General features: G+C 44.8%; 1 protein-coding gene across 1 annotated transcript in view; it reads left to right on the forward strand.

Moving 5' to 3' along the window:
- Nucleotides 1-8,394: 8,394 nt before the first annotated feature.
- The window catches only part of SLC4A8 (solute carrier family 4, sodium bicarbonate cotransporter, member 8), a 71,327-nt gene continuing 57,835 nt past the window's right edge, over nt 8,395-21,886 (forward strand). The window contains exons 1-3 of the mRNA XM_015407691.1: nt 8,395-8,465; nt 16,331-16,465; nt 19,316-19,451. Of these exons, the coding sequence (XP_015263177.1) occupies nt 16,360-16,465; nt 19,316-19,451 (242 nt within the window). The 5' untranslated portion in view covers nt 8,395-8,465; nt 16,331-16,359. The remainder of the gene's footprint in view (nt 8,466-16,330; nt 16,466-19,315; nt 19,452-21,886) is intronic.

Consider the following 21,886-nt stretch of genomic DNA (forward strand, 5'->3'; position numbering starts at 1 on the left):
CCTCCAGGCCTCCAGTAGGAGTCAGTCACCAGGGGTCATCATGACTTCTAGTTGCATACACAGTCCATCACCAGAGGTTGCCATGACTTCCAGGTGTGTGAGAGTGTGTGCGTGTGTGTACACACACAAACACATGAAAAAAATACCAAAAAAGTTATTTAATTTGCCCTGGTCATAGCTTGTTTTTTTGGCATTCCAGGCTCTTTGCTTTTATCATACTGCCTAATAGCCATATGTGAAGGAGGGGAAAGTCTTCTCTGCCTTTCCCAGATGGGTAGAAGTGTTAGCAGAGTGCCTATGGAGCAGTCTGGACACTGAATTGATTAAAGAGTAAAGAAAGTTTTATTTAGGAACTTACAAATTGGATAGGAAATAAAAAAAGATAAATCTAATTGCCAAACTAGGTTAGAAAGAATTCTAGACTATTGTTGAAGAAAAGCCTAAGAGTAGCATTCTGCAGACAGACAAGGAGAAGCCGCTTAAGAAAAAAGGTACTTGCCCTACAGTCCTGTCTAGCTAGAGTTTGCTGCCCCCTGCAGGTTCTTCTTTCTCTTTTGTGTACACAAGATAGTGCTATACAGTCCAACAAGGAATTTCAGCAGGTACAGCTTGCCTTACCTATTTGTTTATTTATAGTCTGCCTTTCTCACAGGGACTCAAGATGGATTAGACATAGTGATTTATGCATGACAAACTGCCCCTGCCAACATTTCCTCTTCCAGTTTGTTAAAAACACAGGAACCATGGCCTTGTTGATGGCTGTTGCTGTGGGTCTTTAGATGTACTTGCAAGACACAGAACTAATACATTTATTTATTTATTTATTTGTTCCATTTATACCCCACCCTCCCCACCAAGGCGGGCTCAGGGCAGCTTCCATAAAAGGCATATATAAATACAGTTAAAAACATACATAAAACATCCATAGACAGTCAATTATATTTTCCTAAAGTGCTGGAAGCAATTAAAGTGCAAGAGCAGAGATTCCTAGCTTAAACTATACCACTACTTATGGTATTCTCACATTGGCTCAGTTTGACCAACTGATTTCTGCGGCGAGACAGGCTGAAGGTGGTAAATCCAGGGCACAGGGTCACAGTGTTTAGGTGGCTCCTAATCGAAAGCCTGGTAGAAGAGCTCTATCTTACAGGCCCTGCAGAACTGTAAGAGGTCCCACAGGGCCCTGATCTCCTCCGAGAGCTCATTCCACCAGTACGGAGCCACCACCGAGAAGGCCGTGGCCCTGGTTATCGCCACCTTGACATCTTTGGAGCCTGGAAGGGCCAGCTGGTTTTGGGCCCCTGAATGCAGTGCTCTTTGGGGAACATACGGGGAAATGCGGTCCCTAAGGTATGCCAGACCCTGACCATTAAGGGCTTTAAAAGTCAAAACCAGCACCTTGATGCAAATTTGGTATGCTATCGGCAGCCGGTGCAATGCTTTCAGCACAGGCTGGATGTGGTCCTGTATAGGTAGACCCATCAACAGCCTGGATGGTGGCAGTCAGGAGCCCCCAAAATCGGGGGATCCCCCGCCCCCACCTAGGGACCAGCATCCCTACGATCTTCTGTTGTATGACTAGGCCTGAGGCCAGTTTTACACATACAGCAGAAAGATGTGTAGAGTGTGTGGCAGAACGGCCCTGCGTTGACCTGTGGGCCCTGTTCCAGCCTGCCCTCCTGGGTTTTCCAGCACCTGGAGGGGCTTTTCTCTCGCTCTGTTCAACCGCTACTACCACCTGACCTTTGGTAGGAATTGCCCACTGGGAGGGCTCACAGGGCTCACAGCGTCCCTTTCCAGTTCTGAGGCCTTGCCTCTGTGTTTCCCACTACCCAGCATCTGGTTACCATGGGGACAGCTTACTTACTGCCTTGTGCACCACTGAGGGAATAGCCACTTGCCAACTGATTGCCCTCCCCTTTTTCCTGGTGCTGCTTTTAAAATAGTGTGTGCAAGATAGTGGAGGTCTTTCTGAAACAGCGAACCACTACCAGGATCCAAAGTTACAAAGTAGTTATTTAAAAGAAAATGTTCAGAAACATATTCTTAGCACAGCACCAGACAGAGCAAGGGATTCAAAAGAAAAGAGTAATATACAATTCCTCTGTCTCTCCCTCTATACTTGCCCTATCAGATGTTAAATATAAGGCAGACTCCTTAGCTTAGAAAGTTACAGATCTTTTACAAGAGTTCCCTTACCTTCAAGCCTCTTTCAGTTGTGCACGTTAGCACATGGCAATGGCTGCCTCCTCCAGACCTCAGTTAAGAGTTCTGTCTGCTTCGTTCAGCACAAAAGAGCCCTTCCTTCCTTGCTCCAAGGAGTTTTATTATATCTGTTTCTCCACCCACTGACCAGGTCAGACAGGGTCAAAGAGGTTTTTCCAGAAGTCTCCAGGAGTTTCTTCCTGAAGTCCTTCTAATCCTAGTTCCTCCAAATCTCTATTCCCTGCTGGGGGTGGGGGGAAACTGGACCATCCTCTTGTCTCTAGCTAGACCTATTAGCATTTCTTAAGAGGTAGCTGAGATGAGGCTGGGAAGCCATTGAATTTACTTCCTCCTTCCTGCCTGTTCTCTGCCCAGAGAGAAAAAACTTTAATAAACTCCTGGTGAAGGTTTTATTCAGTTCAGACCTCCCCCCCAAAATGCATTTCTTCACAGAGTGAAGTCCCACCTCTCCTCCACGGCTCTGAATCAATCCTTATGATTTAGGCCTCATGCAAATCCAAGTGACCAGTCACAGCCCATGGAACTCCACTGGGTGGGAGGGGGTGAGCCAGCCTCAGTTTAAGAAGAGTGACGAAGCCCTTTTTACTTTTGGAGAGGCATTTCGTGGCTCTGGAAATCAGTGTCAGCTTAGTTCGACTTTTATTTGGCTTTTTAGTTAGGGTTTGGGGTTGGTTTAGGGAAGAAAGCTTATTTTAGTGGTACAAATAAGCATCCTGTTAAGGGCCATCATTCCTAACGTGTGTGTAGGTTCTGTGGTAAGGTGCTCTATGAAAGAAAAGAGCAGCCTTGAACCTGCTGAGGTAACCTGTCCCAAAAGTGGGGAATCAAGTCTCCCCTCGGGTTCTTTACTTTATCTGAGAGCCAGCTTTACTTTTGTTTCTGCCACACGGGTGGGAAAAAGCACGGGCAAAGTGCGGCTTTTGAAAGCCGCTCTAAAATAGACACGCGGCGGCCGGATCATACAGATCCCGTGAGCTGCCGCGCAGTTGCTCCCCGGCGCGATCAGATGCCGGGGAGACCAGGGAGAAAGCGATGGGACAGAGACGGAGGCTGCCGAACTGCACATGTGTGAGCATGCGCAGTTCGGCCAGGGGTCTTGGATGCGCTGGCAGAAAGACGCGCCGGCGATCCCGCTTGATGCGGCCGTGCTGGTAAGTCCACCTCTGTAGGTGGTTTATTTTAGATGCGGCTTTTCGGCCTGAAGGGCCGGATCGGGGACGGGTGCGCAACGTTTCCCAGATGTAGCAGTGGGATCGCACCCATTTGCTCCACCCCCGATCCGTCCCTCTCCCGACCCAAAACCTTTCATGTGACCGGGGCCTTTATGTATCTTAGCTATCCACACCTCATATTTACCTTATTGAATACTTTATTTTCAGTTAAATAAACCTTTGTTGTTCAGCTCTACCTGTGTTTTGTCTGTCAAGTCAAAGACCTAAGAAGCAGGAATCTCTGTTTACCGCACATAGAAGTACAGCTTTAGTCTAGAAGGTTTTCATATAAGAGACTTTTAGGGAGCACACCGCTTACATGCTACCAGTCTTTATTTTAAGGCTTGTGTTTCCCCTTTATTTGATTGTGGTTGGTTGGGGTATAAAACAATCTATAGGAGAGGCCATCGTCAGGGGCCTGGGTCCAGAAGTCAGTTGCCTCAGAACCAGTGCTCCCTCTACGCTGTGGAGTGTTGTGAGCAAAAATTCTACTTTGTGAGCTACTGGCAGTAAAGCTGCGACTGAGCAATTCGGCTGCTGCATAAATTAGTCTGCTCTGGAGCCATCCTTCCTGAGCAAAGACAAAAATGTGTGAGCCAGAGGCTAAAAAACTGTGAGCTAGCTCACACTAACTCAGCTTAGAGGGAACACTGCTCAGAACTCTCCCCCTGCTCTCTGTCACCCCATAGCCCCCACAAGTGGACGGTACTGCTGCTTCAGTCTACAAGTGGCACCTTATAGTTTCTTGTAGATGTGTAGCGTAGACTTGAACGATGGGAACCAGGGTTAATCCAGATGACAGTTCCCTGTTGGTTCCATGGGAACCATCTTTATATAAAGTACTATTACACATACCAACATTTTTGATTTTTCTAATCATTTGCATTTCTAGCCAACGGGATGTAGAGGTTAGAGAGTCAGGCTATGATCTGGGAGACCCAGGTCCAATTCCCCACTCTGCCATGGAAGCTTGCTAGGTGACTTTAGGCCAGTCTCTCATTCTCAGCATAACCTGTTGTTGTTCAGTCGCACAGTCGAGTCCGACTCTTCGCGACCTCATGGACCAGCTCCCGCCAGGCCCTCCTGTCTTCCGCCGTCCTCTGAAGTTTGCTCAATTTCATGTTCGTTGCATCTATGACACTGTCTAACCATCTCATCCTTTGCCGTCCCTGTCTTCTTTGACCTTCAGTCTTTCCCAGCATCAGGGTCTTCTTCTCCAGTGAGTGCTCCCTTCTCATTTGGTGGCCAAAGTATTTGAGCTTCAGTTTCATTATCTGGCCTTCCAGGGAACAGTCAGGGTCGATTTCTTTTTGTTGTGAGGATAAAATATTTATTTAAAATAGAAAGGGGGAGAACATTGTAAGCCACTTTGGGTCCCCATTGGGGAGGAAAGTGGGGTATAAATGAAGTAAGTTAATAACAGTACAATCCTAAACAGACTAATGACTTTCTAAGCCCATTAACTTCCATGGAGCTAGAAGGGTTTAAATCTGTTTAGGATTGCATTGTATATAAATTGTTTGTTGGAGGCTTCTTCAACATTTTGATCCTTAAAGGCAAGGGCTTTGTTTTCTTTTTATTATCTCTGCTGTTAACAGGTATTCTAATGACACCAGTGAAAATGAGCTCAACATCCAGCTGTTTTGGAGAAGCTTGTCTCAGTGCCCCTTCTTGAGACTCATCAGAAAAGCCCAACCTGGCCCCGCCCACTTTCTAAAAACACTAGGTGGACATCAGGAAAGGTATCAGTGGGCGCATGGTGCCCATGGGCACCCCATTGGGGATGCCTGATGTGGGTGCTTCATTTACTGGAGGAGGGTCTGTGGCTCAGTGGTAGAGCATCTATCTGCTGGGCATGCTGAAGGTCCCAGGTTCAATCCTTGGCACCTCCAGTTAATAGCATCAGGTAGTATTTGATGTCAAAGACCTCTACCTGATACCCTTGAAAGCCACAGTCAGAGTAGACAGTACTGACCCTGATAGACCAGTGGCCTGACTCAGCAGAAGGCCGTTTCATGTGTTCATTATTGGTATTAATATTCCAGTAGTGCTGTCCTGAGCAGAGTCATGCAGACACATAGACAGTGTTAGTCAGGCTCAGCAAAGCTTGTCACCACCAGAGGATCTGCCAAAATCTCCCCACCCCCATCCAGCTTTGTTAGAAACCCTGTCTAAACTTGTGTATAGATAGATTGTTGGCTGCAGCTCCTTTTTGCGGGGTGTGTGTGTGGATCTTGTAATTTGGCTGGAGCTTATTGTTGGTGGAGGGGGGGGAAAAACACCTTCTGGCTTTCCTCGGGAAAATTTTTGCTTCCAGCAGGGCTGTGAAAAATTAATTTGCACAGTGGAGGGAAGAGGGAAGAAATTGCTGTGGTTGATGGTGGTTGCTATTAGTGAAGTGTCTTCTCCTTGAAGTACTAGTTGATGGCAGAGTGATTAACACAGTAATGGTGCACAATCTGATTAAAGAGCAGATAAAGGCAGCACTGGCTCTTCGGCTTGGAAATGGAGATGAGTACAGCCCCCTAGATTTGGATTCGACTAGCTTTCGAGCAAGGGAAACCTTTACCTTTAAAGATTTATTTAGGAATTACCATACTTGATAGGAAAGAGGAGCAACAGAGGTAGGTTCCTAACTATGACTAGTTCTGCATCTGGCATTCGCTCCACATTTTCTCAGCACTGAGGAAAAGGTGCAGCTCAAAACCACATTCAGAAACCCTGGGCCAATGCTATACAGACTGCAAAGTCACTCCTAAACAGTCATAAAACAGCCATAAATCTATGCAGAAGGTACAATAAAATCCGATGTTCAAAGAAAGTGAAAGCAGCATGCAATGCAGAAGGGAGTTTCTGTTGCAACATGGGTTTGCTAAAAAGCGGACGGTAAAGCCATTGCAGAATCGCCCTACATCTCTAGCTGAGAGAGAGGGTAAAACTGAGTGTGGCACTTCTGAGAAGAAGGGGGAAATTTCCCTGAGAGTAGCCATCTGGAAATAGACAAGGAATGACACTTAACAGGAGAGAAGGTGCTGACCTCAGTATCCTAACTAATTGTCTTCTTGCTGTACCCTACAGGGTCATCTTCTCTTTGTATATCAGACATTGCCTTTTCCAACACTATTAAGAATTTAATAGATGAAACAGAGGCGTGAAGGGTAGTGGTGGTGGGAGTTATACTGGCTTATACCAGGAGGGGCTTTATCAGGCTATAGTTAGTGTCTCAAGTCTGCAACACATCCAGTTTCCATGGCTTTGATCAGAGAGAAATAATCCCCTTTCCTAACCAGCATCCATGAAAGGACAGTGTCCATGACAGTTTCTCAGTTCTCACAGCAAAGCTTTGATAGTCTTAATTTTCTTTAGGACTTGAAAATAGGGATTTGTGCATATTTTGAATTTTAGATTTGCCCTCCCCCCACTTTACATTTGGATTGCAAGTCCTTCAGGCAAAAAGGACTGTTCTGTTTGTCATAATAATGCTTCACCTCTCTGTGAGTCTGGCTTTTGTTCTGCTGCTGCTGAACAGCTTTGCTTAGTATGGACAGGAACTATTTCAATGGAAAGCTGCGAGGGATGGGAAAGTAACGCTCTGTGTTTGGGGACCAGCAACCTTGTACCTGAGAGAGATCTTCCTGAATCCCCCTTCGCCTTAGAAACTGTGTAAAGGAATAACACCGGTTCCCCTTTGCTTTAGGATTTCTTAAAATGACATCAGGATCAGTGATACTGGTCCCATATAATTATACATCAGCCTTGTCTGGATAGTTGAATGTGACAAACCATTCATATTTAACTATACCAGAATGTGCTGTCTCTCTGTTCAGAAGGAAAAGGGATGTGCGTACGAATAGTATGTCTACGACTGCTAAGAATTAAATGCAAGACAGTTTGATTAATCCTCCACAATGCAAGACTTGGCATTTATAATTTGGAAGACCTTTAGGTTTTATTTTAAGTGAGCTGTGAAGTATTCTTTAGAGTGGAATCTTAAGAAGCCTAAGGTGGTTAGGTAAAGATTCTCTTGGTCACAGTGTCTCCGCATTCAGTGTTTCTATTTATTCACCTGTATCCCTTTTGTGCAGTTTGATGATTACCATGACTCATAGGGCTGAGAGTCTCAAACAGTGTTCTTTATCATGGGAAGTGGAGTGGAAAAGGTGATCAGTTGCCAAGCTGTTCATGGTGGGGTTTTTTAGAATCTCAGCTTTCTGTTCAAACAAAGGATGCAATTAAAATCGATTAACTTCCACTGAACTCTAGAGTGAATAGCGCCGTGTTCTTATTTCAGCCAGAAACATGTCTAGGTATTGTTACTGTGGATGCAACTTTTCAAGCAAGAGGCATAGCTCAGCAAAGTCAGACTTGCCCAAGCCAGTAGGAATTGAAATGAAACATGTGAATCCCCCCCCCCCGCAGTCCTTTCTGATGGTGATGCTGATTTTTCTACTAATTCATTATCAATGCAACCTCTTCCCAACATGATAATGGCAACAGATATGAGATCAGTTCATGCTTATTTGAGACAATGGGTTGAAGTGTAGGATTTTGGAGGGGGGATTTATAAGTAAGAGGAGATTTGGGCAAGATTGAGCCAAACATGATACTGATCCAACCCCATATTTCCAGGGCAGAGATTCTTAAATTACACCCTGATGTTAGAGAATACTAAAATCTATAGAGCACTGATTTCAAAGATAACAGGGGTAGGCCAGGATAGAAACTGAACACAGTTGTGTGTATACAAGCATTTTAGGTATGTTAATGTCTTCATTTTGGGCATGAAAGTTCAATAGATGAGAGGGCGTTTTTTTAGGGCCGGGGGCATGTAAATCCTCGGAACATAATTCTACATAGACTCCTCATGTTGTTTAATCTGGTTCTAGGTGCAGATAAATGGTGGGAGACCATACCAGTCAAATGTACCCTATTGATTTTTCTAACAGAGACCTGAAGATGAAGCTATTGTGGATCAAGGAGGCACCAGCAATGTTGTCAATATTCATTATGAGCCAGAAGAGCTGGAAGGTGAGACAGTTTCTTGCTGTTGGTTTCTTCCTCTGTCTGCGTTTTCCTAGCAGGCCATTCATCATCATTAATTACTTGAGAACTGACGTAAACTTCTGTTGGAGATGGTTCCAGATGCCATGAAGGGTATTCTGGGCATTACTTAGCTAGGGGTGCTCATATTCTGTGCAACATAAAATACCCAAATTATTTGCTAAGAAAACTTGAATTTTGCATTCAAAATTTGGAAGTTGGGCACTTTATTTCAAGCCCAGCAAATTAATATGCTTGACTGTTTGTATATGTTTTGATCTAAATAAGTGGTTGAGGTAGAAGAAGGAAAGGTGTGGCCAAAGTTTTGTAGATTTATGAAACCTAAATCAGGTATTCTTTGCACTTGGCATAGTTGGTGCAGGGATGGGGGGGGGCAAACCTGAACATATATCAGGTTTGTGCTGGAGAGCCAGTTTGGTGTAGTGGTTAAAAGCGGAGAATCTGGAGAACTGGGTTTGATTCCTCACGTCTCCACATGCAGCCAGCTGCGTGACCTTGGGTCAGTCACAGTTCTCTCAGAGCTCTCTCAGCCCCACCTGCCTCACAGGGTGTCTGAGAGGAAGAGAAGGTGATGGTAAGCTGCTCTGAGATGCCTTTGGGTAATGAAGGAGGGGAATAAAAACCAACTCTTCTGCTGCTGCTGCAGTGCTTCTCACAAGGAAACCCAGGTTTGTGTGTAATGTCTGAACAGAGACTCTTCAATCCAGAATCTTTGAACCTTCCTGGGAAGTCACAGGAAGTTGTTGGGAGAACTTTATGTGTAACTTTATACCTTCTGTCTGTTGTTTCATAAAAAGTCAGTTCTAGACAGCTTGCACAAAACCCCCCCACAAGAACCATAACACTTACAATCAGATCAAGCTGACATGACGGCCTGTCCCATTTTATCCTTGTAGTAACCCTGAGCGTTCACTGAGCATTCACTATTCTGATATTACACTGCTCATATGAAGAAGAAGAAGAGGAAGAGATTGGATTTATACCCCGCCCTTCACTACCCAAAGGAGTCTCAGAGCGACTTACAGACTCCTTCCCCTTCCCCTCCCCACAACAGACACCCTGTGAGGTAGGTGGGGCTGAGAGAGCTCTGACAGAAACTGCTCTTTTTTCAAGAACAGCTCTTATCAGAACTGCGGCTTGCCCAAGGTCATCCAGCCAGGTGCAAGTGGAGGAGTGGGGAATCAAACCCGGTTCTCCCAGATTAGAGTCTGCGCACTTAACCACTACACCAAACTGGCTATGAGTAGATTCTGCTCATATGGTCGTTTGGCATAAGCAGAGAATTCTGAAATTGTGCTTGGAGAGCTAAGAATACATTCTCCTGGTACTGCTAAGAGGTGGCTTCTTTTAGAAAGTTCAACAGATGTTGCTGTTGCTCCCTGGATATTTGTGCCTTCACCCTGTAGCACTTGTTCAACACAAAGGGTATATAATGGAGATCCTGGGATTAAAAGAAAAAAAAATTAGTTGCTACTCAATTTACTTCTTTCTTTTTCCCTGTAGTGAATGGGTAGGGTAGGAGAACTGACGACTTGTACTGGGTTGAGTTTTCTCCCTGAAATATAATGTGTAAACAGCTCGTAACAGTTCCGTTCTCCTCCATTTTATCCTCACAGTAGCTCTGTGAGGTAGGTTAGAGTGTGTGACTGGCCCAAGGTCACCCAGTGAGCTTCCATGCATGGGATTTGAACCTGGGTCTTCAGACCTTAGACCGAGACTAACTGCCATAGCATGCTAGCTTTTTAAAAGGTGTGTGTATGAGAATGAGAACATGAACTCTACAGTGACGTAAACTTGGTTTCAGTCACACTATTGGGGGAGGCATTGAAAGTGAAAAGGCCAAATTTTAAATTTACTGTCACTGCACAAGTTGATATGAGTATTTGCAGCTTCATCACTGGAGAACTATCTAGAAAAAAGGTAGATTTATTTACTGATTGATTGATGTATAAATTTCTGACATGGACTCCGGCCCAGCACTGATCCTCAAGGTCGCTTTTAGCAGTAATCTTCCCAGTAGGATTCTGAGATCAATGGTGCCTCTCATGTGCTTCTAAGTCTTTATCAAATCCCATGCAAAGCAAGCAGGGCATCCATTGCTATAAATAATTCCTTTTGTACCGAGGGGAAGTCATCCTCAAGAGGAAGCCCATCTTGGTGAAAAATGTTCTTTGTAGCTCCTTCCTCTGCTTTGTTCTTTTCATTCTCTGTTTCTGGAGCCAGTCTGACCCAATTTACTTAAATTAGTAATAAAGAGCAGAGCAGCAAAAATGTCACAATCCTCCCAATTTTATAGAAATAAAAACCACAGGATGAAGACCTCAAACATGTGAAACTGGAACCTGTTTTAAGTGTCAGGGCTGAATCCCTGATCACCAAACATATTAACATGCCTCCAGTTACCATCCTAAACACACCAGGTAATCCCTTTTCTATAGCCAAGCTCTTATGCTACAGGCACATCTGTTCCAGTCCCTCTGACAGAGCTTCTTACCTGAGGGATTTACAAACAGACATTTTTGGAATTATGGTACCCACCTGATATAGTCAGGAAACAGATTGACAAGAACCAGAATGATACCTAGGATAATCTGCAGCAAGATAGGCCCAAACAAAACAACAAGAGAACACCACTGGTGGTCACTTACAACTCACAGCTCATACAGGTTCAGCGCGTCATTAATGACCTACAACCTATGCTGGATAATGATATTCCTCTCTCACAGGCATTGGGAGGCAGTCCTTTTCTAGCTCACAGACAGTCACCTAACCTCAGACGGTTTCTCACAATAACACAGTACCTAACGTGGGCATGGACGCTAGGATCAGGGCCTGCAATAAACCAGGATACTAACTTTGTCCCCATACATACTCTAACAGCACAGTCACTAGACCTAACAATACCAGCCATACCATCTCAGGTCCGTCTTTATTTTATTAATTTATTTAAAACAATTATTGGCTGCATTTCAACCCAAGTGAGGGTCCCTCAGGCAGTGAACATTTCAAACATTAAAACGGCATTTAAAATACAAAATTTAAAGTATTTTAAACAAATAAAACTTAAAAAACACATAAACACAGAGGCACACAAGAGCTATTAAGAGTTAATGAGGGAATGCCAAAGAAGACAAGTCTTCACCTACTGGCGGAAGACAATGGTAGAGGGAGACTGATGAATCTCCTTGGGGTGGGAATTCCAAAGTTTCTGCACCATTTCTGAGAAGGCCCTTTCTCAGGTTGCCACCTATCTAGTTCCAGATGGCAAGGGCACCCAAACAGGGCCTCCAGAGATGACCAGAGCGGTTGGGTAGGTTCATATGGGAGTTGGTGGTCTTTCAGGTATGCTGGCCACAGGCCATATAGGACTTTAAAGGTCAGTATCAGCACCTTGAATGGGGCCTGGAAGCAAATAGGGAGTCTACGTAGATGGAACAGGACTGGAGTGATAACGGTCCCTGCAACCTACTCCCGCCAACATTCTGGCTGCGGCATTTTGTACCAACCATAGCTTCCAGACAGTCTTTAGGATGATGTCTCCCAACATTGTCATGTAGAAGTTAAAAAGCACCGTGGACAAGATGGGACCTTGTGGAACCCTGTAGACCAGAGGCCAAGAGACAGAGCATTAGTCTCCCAGTATCACAGTCTGAAATCTACCTTGAAGGCAGGTCCGAAACCACCACAAAATGGTGCCTCTCAGGCCCAACCCTGAAAGGTGGTCCATAAGGATACCAGGATCTTCCAGTGTTATATATGCTATCAAATGTCAACAGTGCTCTTCTTCTCTGTACATTGAACTAACAGGCCAGTGGCTATGCAAAAGAATAAATGAACATTCAGTCACAGTACTCAGAAACCAGTGGGAGAACGTGTTAATCATCCAGGACATTCCATCACTGATCTAAGAGTGGCAGTTTTCTTATAGAGAAGCTTCAAAGGGAGATTACAGCATAAGATTGTTGTGCTAGAATTCTTTAACAAGGGCCCCGGTCATACGGGCCGGATATCGTGGGGGGGGAGGTGTGGCTAATTGCCCCAGCGCAGTTTGATCTGCGATTACGCAATCAGACGTGCCGCAGCACACCACGGGTCCTTCCCTCGGTGCTGGCGGGTAAACGAGGGACTGGAGGGGAATGCCGCGTGCCGGTGCGATCACACCACGGGAGTCTGGAGGCAGCCATGGCAAACGTTTACTAGTACTTTGGAGCAATGTTCCCTCTAAGCTGTGGAGTCCTGTGAGCAAAAATTCTACTTGGTGAGCTACTGGCATTAAAGTTGTGAGCGAGCGATTTGGCTACTGCATAAATCAGTTTGCTCTGGAACCCTCCTTCCTGAGCGAAGACAAGAATGTGTGAGCCGGAGGCTAAAAAACGGTGAGCTAGCTCACGCTAACTCAGCTTAGAGGGAACACTGCTTTGGAGGTACTACTTTTTTAACGCGCATTTTCGGCAGTAAGCCATGGGTGTGCGCCACTTCCCAGATGTTGGGGTGTGATCATGCCCGGATAATCCGCCCACCATCCGTGCCTCTCCCGTGGCAACTTTGCCGTGTGACCGGGGCCAAGGTCAGGAAAGTGGACTCCCAGGGCTGATTAGGGACACAAAAGCCTTAGCTCATTACAGATGCTAATTTTCTGCATTTCCCATCACGGTGCATATCTCCTAGCTGTAATTAATCTGATTACATTTCGCATTGCACTTCTGCACCCTGACTCCAGTTGGTTCTTCTTTTTTTAACAGCCTTCCCATCTTCTGACCTGGATATTAGAGTTGATGGACTGTTTGTATCTGACAAAGTCAGAATCATGAAAACGTATGCTCTAGAATTTTGTTGGTCTTTAAAATGCTACCTGACTCAAATTTTGCACATTTCAAGAAGCCCCCCCTTCCTCTTTTTTTAAGATGTGAGATTTCAAAGATAAGAGTTTTAATTTTTTTTTACTTTAAATGACATTTCCTGTTAAAGTTAGACAGGATTTGAAGTTCCAGGAAGCTAGGAATTGGCAAATTGCAAAAATACTAGATTATCCTTTTAGAATTGAATAACTTGTGAGATCTATATTTTATGGAAGTGTGGAGCACCAAAATAAGAAATAACTGCAATATTTTTGGAAATGAGACTGTTAGAAGAGACAAAAAAAAAAGCAGCCAGCAACTCAAAAAGCTACATTTTCCAGAATTTTGAGTGATAAACTCTGTTCTTTGCACAATCATTATTTGTCCAACCATGGAAGAATTTGGAAAAGTGAGAGAGACTGAAGAACCTTTTAGAGCAGCAGATTTCCCTCTCAATAATTTAATGTATAAAGCCTTCTAGCTTGAATATGTCCGCACATCAACTTCAAAAAGGATTTGGAAGTGGCACAGTGAAAGGGCAAATGCTAGTGAAATGAAAGTACATTGACTGTGCCTGGAAAAGCCACTTTGGAAATTCATTTAGATGCACAGAAGGGGAGTTTATCAGGTATTTCAATAAACATCTTAAAATTGAATAATGGTGTACAAAAATTATCTTAAAGCCATTGTGGTGTCAGTCCAGCCTGATTTTGAATCCCCACTCAGCTATGGAAGGTTGCTGGGTGACTTTGGGCTGGTCACTGGTCACTTTCTCTCAACCTGACCTACCTTACAAAGTAGTTGTTACAAGGATTGTAAGCTGCTTTGGGTTCCCCATGGGGGTTAAAAGTTGGTTATAAATATCTAAATAAAGAAATATGAGCCGTAATGTACTAAATAAAATTGACCTAATCTTGTTATTTATTTTGAATTTACCATTTTTAAAGAAAAAACTCTTTTCAGCTTTCCTGAAGAACAGCTATATCTTCCGTTTTGTCGAAAAGCTTCTTGATTCCTCTCCTCCTTAGTTTAGGCTTGCCAAGTCCCCCTGGGGGGCGGGGAAATCCCCGCCCCAGAGGCCAGTTCCCTGCCGCTGGCGGATTGGGCCCCGGGGGGAACCCCACCCCGACGTGCACGTCACCCGGAAGTGACGTGACGCTGCCGGGTGGATGGTCGTGGCCCCGCCCCCAGTGTGCCCGGCGCCGTCACGTCACTTCCGGGTGACATGTGTGCACTCCGTACGCTGGACATGCGTCCCACACTGGGGCTCGAAGACGACTTGGCAACCCTACCTTAGTTGTGTATTCATTTTATATTATACAGATACATGTGACAAAGACTGTTATTTACATTTACTAGCTACTATATTTCATGGCCAAAATCCCCTTTTTGGTGTAGTGGTTAAGGGCAGCGGACTCTAATCTGGAGAACCAGGTTTGACCCTCCACTCCTCCACATGCAGCCAGCTGGGTGACCTTGGGCCAGTCACAGTTCTCTCAGAGCTTTTCTCTCAAGAGCCGTTCTTTCAGAGCTCTCTCAGCCCCACCTGCCTCACAAGGTGCCTGTTGCGGGGAGAAGAAGGGAAGGAGACTGTAAGCCGCTCTGAGATTCCGAGTGAAGGGTGGGGTATAAATCCAACTCTTCTTCTTCTTTTCGAAGTTACAAAAATAATCGGCATAAATATTAGGTATATTTCTGAAGCATGGCCTGCGGGAAGCTGAGCATGGTGGAAGTGAGAGTTGACTGGCTTTGTGAAGCAGGTAATTCAGCTGCTGAAGGCCAGATTGCTAGGCCTTAAACTGTGTCAGGAGGCATTCTGCCAATTGCTGCTGGAGGGGGGGGGCAGCATCCTCTCTGCGGGTGTGTCACTTCTGAGTACAACCCAGAAGTGACATTGGGTAGTTGTAGGAATCGATGGAAACTCTTTCGTTTTACTTTATGGTTCTCATGGAGCTGCTATTTTGTAGGCTGTGAAAGGATGGTGTATATTTGGGAGATACAAAATTCCCACTACACATCTCCTATCTTACACATCTTGGGTTGATTTACCAGGAGCCTTTGTCCTACTTGCACGGTGACCCTGAAAATCCCAGACCACCCCTACCTATTGATGCCCTAGAACAATGTGATTACCTGCAATGTGCAGTTGATTACCCCACTGATTCTAGAGAACTTTCACCAGACTTTCATTCCAGTATGAGATCCTGGCCATGTCATCATAGCTTAAAGCTAGAGCACACTGGAGACCCAGCAGAGTGGTGCTTAGAGTGCTGTGTTGTTATTTTCCTCTTGGTACAGAACAGCAGATGGTTTGAACATTGGCTGCCAAGAAGCAATTTTGCAGCCATGTTGCTGTAGTCCCTTCTTGTTCTCAGATGGACAGCTAATGGTGTTCGTTTGAACAAGAGTCAGAAGGAGATGCCTTATTTTCCAGAAGGAAAACTGAGGTAGCTGTATAAGTATCCAATGGTGGCAATGGTAAAGGGTTTTTATTTTTGAGGCAGTTTACAGTGAATTAAAGCAGACCATGCAATTAAAGCAATGAGTCCTATTAAAAAAAACCCCACTATAAAATACCTGCAACATCTAATCAAAACCTGGCACAAATCGGAGAGCAAATGAAAACAGCAGCAGGTGAACCTTAAAATCAGAAAGCATCAATGGTATCTAAGGCTCACTTCTAAAACCCATAAATCAATTATAACCAAAGAAAGATAGCAGCATAGAGACAATAAGAGAACTCCTAAAAACACATACACACAAAGATAACAAAGTCTATCCCATGTCTGGGAGAATAAGCATTCTACCTTTTGTATTTTTAGCCTGTTAGGACAAAGAGTAATTGGTGCTGAAGAGTCAGCTGTGGCCAGTTTGGGGGGTGCATTGTGGCTGAACAGGGATGTGCTGTGTTGTATGTCAAGAGGGAGCGTTGCTGAATGATGGAATTCTCTGCTACAGAGCCAGCAAAGCAATATATGTCTGCTTTTTCCCCAGGACACAGGACATTGTATGTTGGGGTGCGGATGCCTTTGGTAAGACAGGGCCACAGACATCACAGAACTCATGGCAGGAAACACAGGGTACGAGAGCGGGCAAAGGAATCCATCCAAGAAGAAAATGAGTCTCACGGTATGTATGCAGTGCATGTTGCTCTTATGGGAGTGTGATGTGTACAATTGGCCTTATACCATCTCAACAATAACCATGTCATTCTCTAGGGACTCTCATTGAGGATTTCTCAGCATGGCCACCTGGCATACTTTAAACAGGTGTGACAAAGTAGATCAGTGCTCACCCGAGATATCAGCTTGGAGATATTGGAAGAGAGTCAGAAGCTCTCCTCCAGTCTCTATGTGTTCAGACTTTGAACAGACTGGTAGGAGTTGGCATTGGGGAAGCAGGGATACAAGCACTGAAGGCTGATGTCACTGGGTACCTTGTTAGCCAAAGTGCTTTATCTACAGCAATTGGCAAATTTTAATCTGGGTGCTTGCCAACTATACCAAGGTCCAGTTCCCACCAAAGGGTTACCAGAGAGGGAGTCGAGGCTGGTGTAGTTAAAATAACCGTCTTTTACTTAAGAATATAAATCACATACAAACAATACTGATGCGCTCACACATTCAATCAAGTTCCTTAGAAATACAGTATTAAAATGAGCACGTTTGCATTAGCAGGTAGGGTGATGGTGGGTGATACTTATCTGTCCTGAAGCTTGTTCGTTCCAATGAAGAATGGAGGGAAAGAAATAAACTCTAGGGAATTTAACACACAGCTAGAACCAGCCAGCACGTGTGGGTCTCTTGACTGCAGATCAAGATATCAAGTAGAGGCAAGGGTTTGGGTATAGTAAGCTGGACAAAAGAGGAGTATAAAGCAGATAGGGGTCGTTGCGGGGGTTGCTAGCTAGGAAGGGCCAGGCGAATGGTCCGTACCTTTTGTATGTGGTCTTTTGGGTGGGTGGCAACTGTGCCAACCTCTGGACCCACCTACCTGTTAGTCCGTCCCATAACTAATCCTATTGGTTGCGTGTAGTGAGGGGTGGCTACCTAAAGGTTTGGACAATATTGTAACCTAAGACCTAACTCAAAGGATGGCATCTGGGCAAGTGTGAAAACTCGGTGTCAGGGTGTTCCCTTGAAGTGCAGATGAAGCTTGGTCCTTCCTCTGGTCATAAAAGGTCCTTCTGACAGGAAATGCCAATGTAGATATAAAGCAGAGAAGTGTTATACGTGACTGTCAACAATTCAGCAATGGGGGCTGCTTCTTCTCAAGTTGTTGTTTCGCTGACAGTAATGGAGATGTGTGCTTTCTCACCAGGCTGTGTAGCTGAAACCTTATTAACATGTAAGGCTTGTGCAGGCACCTTCTATGTGTAGTATCGCGACAGGTGACTAGAACAGCTTTCTGAGCCTATGTGTGTGTGTGTGCACAGTCCATTGTTTGTGTAGCAGCAAATATAAGTCCATAAAGCAAATATCAATCTCATTCCTTAACAACCTGCTAAGAGTCTTTTCTAAGGATCCACAACTGATGGCTGGACATGCCTGATGTTGCTGCTCCTTTACCATTCTGTGACGTGAAGCGGACTCCACCATTTGTTCCTTCTTGCTATGGGGAATGAAGACAGCTAGTGAGCTAATAGGGTGGTGGCAGTGCTTTGTTCTTCTTTCTTGCTCACCTCAATGTTCAGCTTTTGTATCTTGGGCTGGGGCAAATTCTCTAGCTTCCCTGGACCAGGATGAAGGTCAGTCACTAAATCACTAAATTGTGTGGAAGCAAAGCACATTAATTCGTTAATCAGTGGAGAGTCAAACTATGGACATGTGTGAATTGTGCTTTCCCAACAGCAGCCCCAAAGGAAGGGAAAGGGGGATTCAAGGTGCTGCTGTGCTGGGATTTAATGCCCCCCCCCCTGCTGTTCTCTCAGTCAGTATCACTGACCCTGCAGCTACTGTTTGCACTAGTGGGGAAAAGGTACTGGCACCTCTGTCCTTTCTCCCCTTACTTGGGGCTAATAGCAGTTCTGAGATAAGGAGCTGGGGAAATGGTGCATGGGAGAGGGTTTACCCTTTCCTCCCCAATCCCCACACTGTGGCCATGGCCTGCTCATCAAGAATCCTATTGTATCTCTTCTAACTGATGTGCAGTTTTGACCCTGAGACATGCAGAGTTGTACAGAGACTTATGACCTGCTCAGGCAAACAGCCTAGTATACAATTATGGTCAAAGCAGATGGGGCCGTGGGAGATTCATGACTGGATCTTATCAGCATCTTTTAAAGCTTAATAGCATCTGTGTGGAGCACTGTGTGAACCCAGCCCAGTGATGCTGGGAGGGGAAGCCTAATCCTTCCAACCCCGTATGGATTCACCTTCCGGAATTCTAAATCACCATCAGTGCCGCTGTTAGCCTTAGATGGAGGGAAAAAATAGGCATTTTTCTGCCTGCTTTTTTCTTCAATGTGAATGTATTTGTGGGGAGGGGGTGGTTAGAAGGATTAAACTCCTGTGCCCTGCCTGGTCAACCATGACTTCAACATGGTCCCTGTGCAACGGAAATTTAACTGGGAAGATCCAGTCAGGGCTATTCCAGTTTCTAATCTGTTTTGACCTTAATGAATCGCATACATGGTTCAGTCCGAAGAACAGAATGTTATGCAAACTAGTGTCAACATTTGCCATTCTTTTTGTTGTTATTTCCACTCTGGGTCTTCTCTCTTTATGCATCTGTTTCCTCCCCTCCCCAATTAAATAGCACAAGCCTGCAGGAAAGTTGCTATCTTAGTTCACCTTCATTATCTGTGGTCTCATTATATTATCCTTGGTTTCCTATGGTGGAAAGCCGCTCCTTCAGGTTTGTTCCGTGTCTAAAAACATCACAGGACTTCCAGTGCTTTTGCAGGGTATTTTAAAAAGCCATTCTTCATGTCGCCAGGACTCCCCCCTCTTTTAAAATGCTTTGCTCTGCTTTTCTTAGATACCCCATCTCAGCGAGTTCAGTTTATCCTCGGAATGGAGGAGGATGAGGAGCACGTTCCCCATGATTTGTTCACAGAAATGGATGAAATCTGTATTAAAGAGGGTGAAGATGCAGAATGGAAGGAAACTGCAAGGTAAAAGCAGCAAGGTAGCAACGATGTACACTGGATTCTTGTGCAGTTCATTTACCTCTGTAGTAAATTGGAAACATCATAAGCGTCCATAGGGCTTTTCAGCATGATTTTTTCTCATCACTTCTGGCCCCATACTGCTTTGGCTTATCCCTGGATTTCCACACGCATGTTTGGGCCTTTAGTTTTTGCTCTCCCTTTCGGTTTCCCCCCAGTTCTTTTGAAAGCGTTCTTTACCCCGCTCTTTTTCTGGAAGCCGTTTTTTGGTGTCATTTTTTCCTTGTGCATAATGTTTGTGTCTGTTTTCATTGTCCCACCCACTCCCACCCCCCTGCTGTCCACTTTTTGATAACTGGACCATCATCATCATTGAACCACTCCCTCTCCCCCCACCCTGAAGATGAGTTTTTTTTAAAAGCCCCCAAAATACTGATATGTCACTATCATGTTATAGTGATAGTTTAAGCAGGTTCTCTGAATTCCCAACTTCCATCAGATAAAAAATGTCTCTAGTGTGGTTCCTTTAGGAGATATAAGGGAAAAGGCATCTCTTTGCAAGGGAAGGAGAGAGAGACTTGCTTTTTTAAAGAAAGCAAGCTGGGAATTCAGACAACCTGCTTTAATACAATACTATATCAATACATCAATGTTTTAGGGGCTCTTTTTTTAGAAAGGGGGGGTGCCGTGACACCAACAATGATGACAGCCACCCTCTTTTGAAAATCCTCATTATTTAAGCCAAGTGCAGAAGAAAATAAACTGACCACAACTGTGACCATAGAGAGGGAGGGTAGACGTTTTGGAGAACCCTGCCCAAACAGATGGCAGTGTTTGTGGCTTGACTGCCAAGAAAATGAGGAATGAGTTGAGCATGCAGAAAAGCTCATATAGCAACTTCCTAAAATGTCCAGATAATATTTTCCTTGACACGAAGACAGAAATCACGTTGTGTTGACTACATTCCTGATGCTGTTACTATTGGATGGGATCCCGTTTTGTGGTATGAGCTGCAAGAGACATGAAAGGAAATTGGTACCACAGTAACTGTACACATTCAGACAAGGGAGTGGCAGTATCATCCACTTCCACCCTGGAATTAGTTTGGGGAACTGACATTTTCCATCTGGGATCCCACCATACGTTCTCTGCCCATTAAGGAATCGGTTCCAGAGGCCCAAATTGTACCAGAAACATAACACAATTTTGTGATTATTAATGACTCTTGAGAAGCAATTTTGACAGCCTGAATGGCCCAGATTAGCCTGAGGTTGTCAGAGCTCAGAAGCTAAGCAGGGTCAGGCCTAATTAGTGCTTGGATGGGATACCATCAAGGAAGTCACAGTGCAGGCTTGCTACACAGAGACGGGCAGTGGCAAACCACCTCTACTAATCTCTTCCCTTGAAAACCCCATGAAGGGTTGCCGTGAGTTGGTTGCGACTTGATGGCACATAATTATTGTTAATTAGAAGCAAAATTGTAGGCCACATGGCATGTAGGCTTTATGTCAGCATGATACAACAGTGTCTTTATATCATGCCAACACTCATTGGAAACCCAGCCTTTAACACTGAGGGATGGCTTCCAGACCTACAGTGGAATGTTCTGGATTCCAGGCTCGGCTGATTTGTGTCTGCTGTCTACAGAAGAGTTTAATGACATATCCAGAAGTGCATTAAATGCACGTTGAAACTGATTTAGAATATCTGAGTAGATGTATCCTAAGTGAAAAATGTCACCGGCCAAACCAGAGCATGGGAGGGAAGGTGGCATGGTATAGGCTGATCTCATCCGATCTTGGAAGCTAGGCTGGGTCTGTACTTGGATAAGAGACCACCAAGGAAGACTGTAGAGGGAGGCCATGGCAAACCACCTCTGCTTCTCACTTGCCTTGAAAGCCCTTTGCTGGGGTCACCATAACACAGCTGCGACTTGACGATGCTTTACACACAGAGACCAAAGCATATTCATAGCTGCCATCATCGCAGTTGCTTAGTTTATTGCTGCTGTTGCTTTTCCTTGTTGAAGGATGCCATCTACTGGCAAGATGTTGTTGGTTGCCGCCACGAATGCTGAGCACAACATTGGTAGCCTGCCACCTCGGTGGCTTTTGCCGAGCAAAAAAAGGCACTGGGATTTCTCCCTATCACCTTTCGTTTGTGACACTGTTAGGACTCAGTCTTATTATCTGCTCAGAACAGGATTTTGTGAAACTTGGGTTACACCAAACCTCTACAAAGGAAAGAACAGATTGCTTAATCTCCCTGAAGTGGTGTCAATCAAGACTGGCAGTGCATTATCCAAACAACCATTGCAGCGTAGTGGTTAGAGTCCTGGTCTAGGATCCTGGAGACCCAGGTTCAAAACCTGACCATGCCATGAAATCTCCCTGGGTAACCTTAAGCTAGTTACTCTCTCTCTCAGCACAAGCTCTCACATG

This window comes from Gekko japonicus, unplaced genomic scaffold (assembly GCF_001447785.1).
Source record: "Gekko japonicus isolate JY-2015 unplaced genomic scaffold, Gekko_japonicus_V1.1 scaffold1692, whole genome shotgun sequence".
In the NCBI taxonomy this organism is placed as follows: domain Eukaryota; kingdom Metazoa; phylum Chordata; class Lepidosauria; order Squamata; family Gekkonidae; genus Gekko; species Gekko japonicus.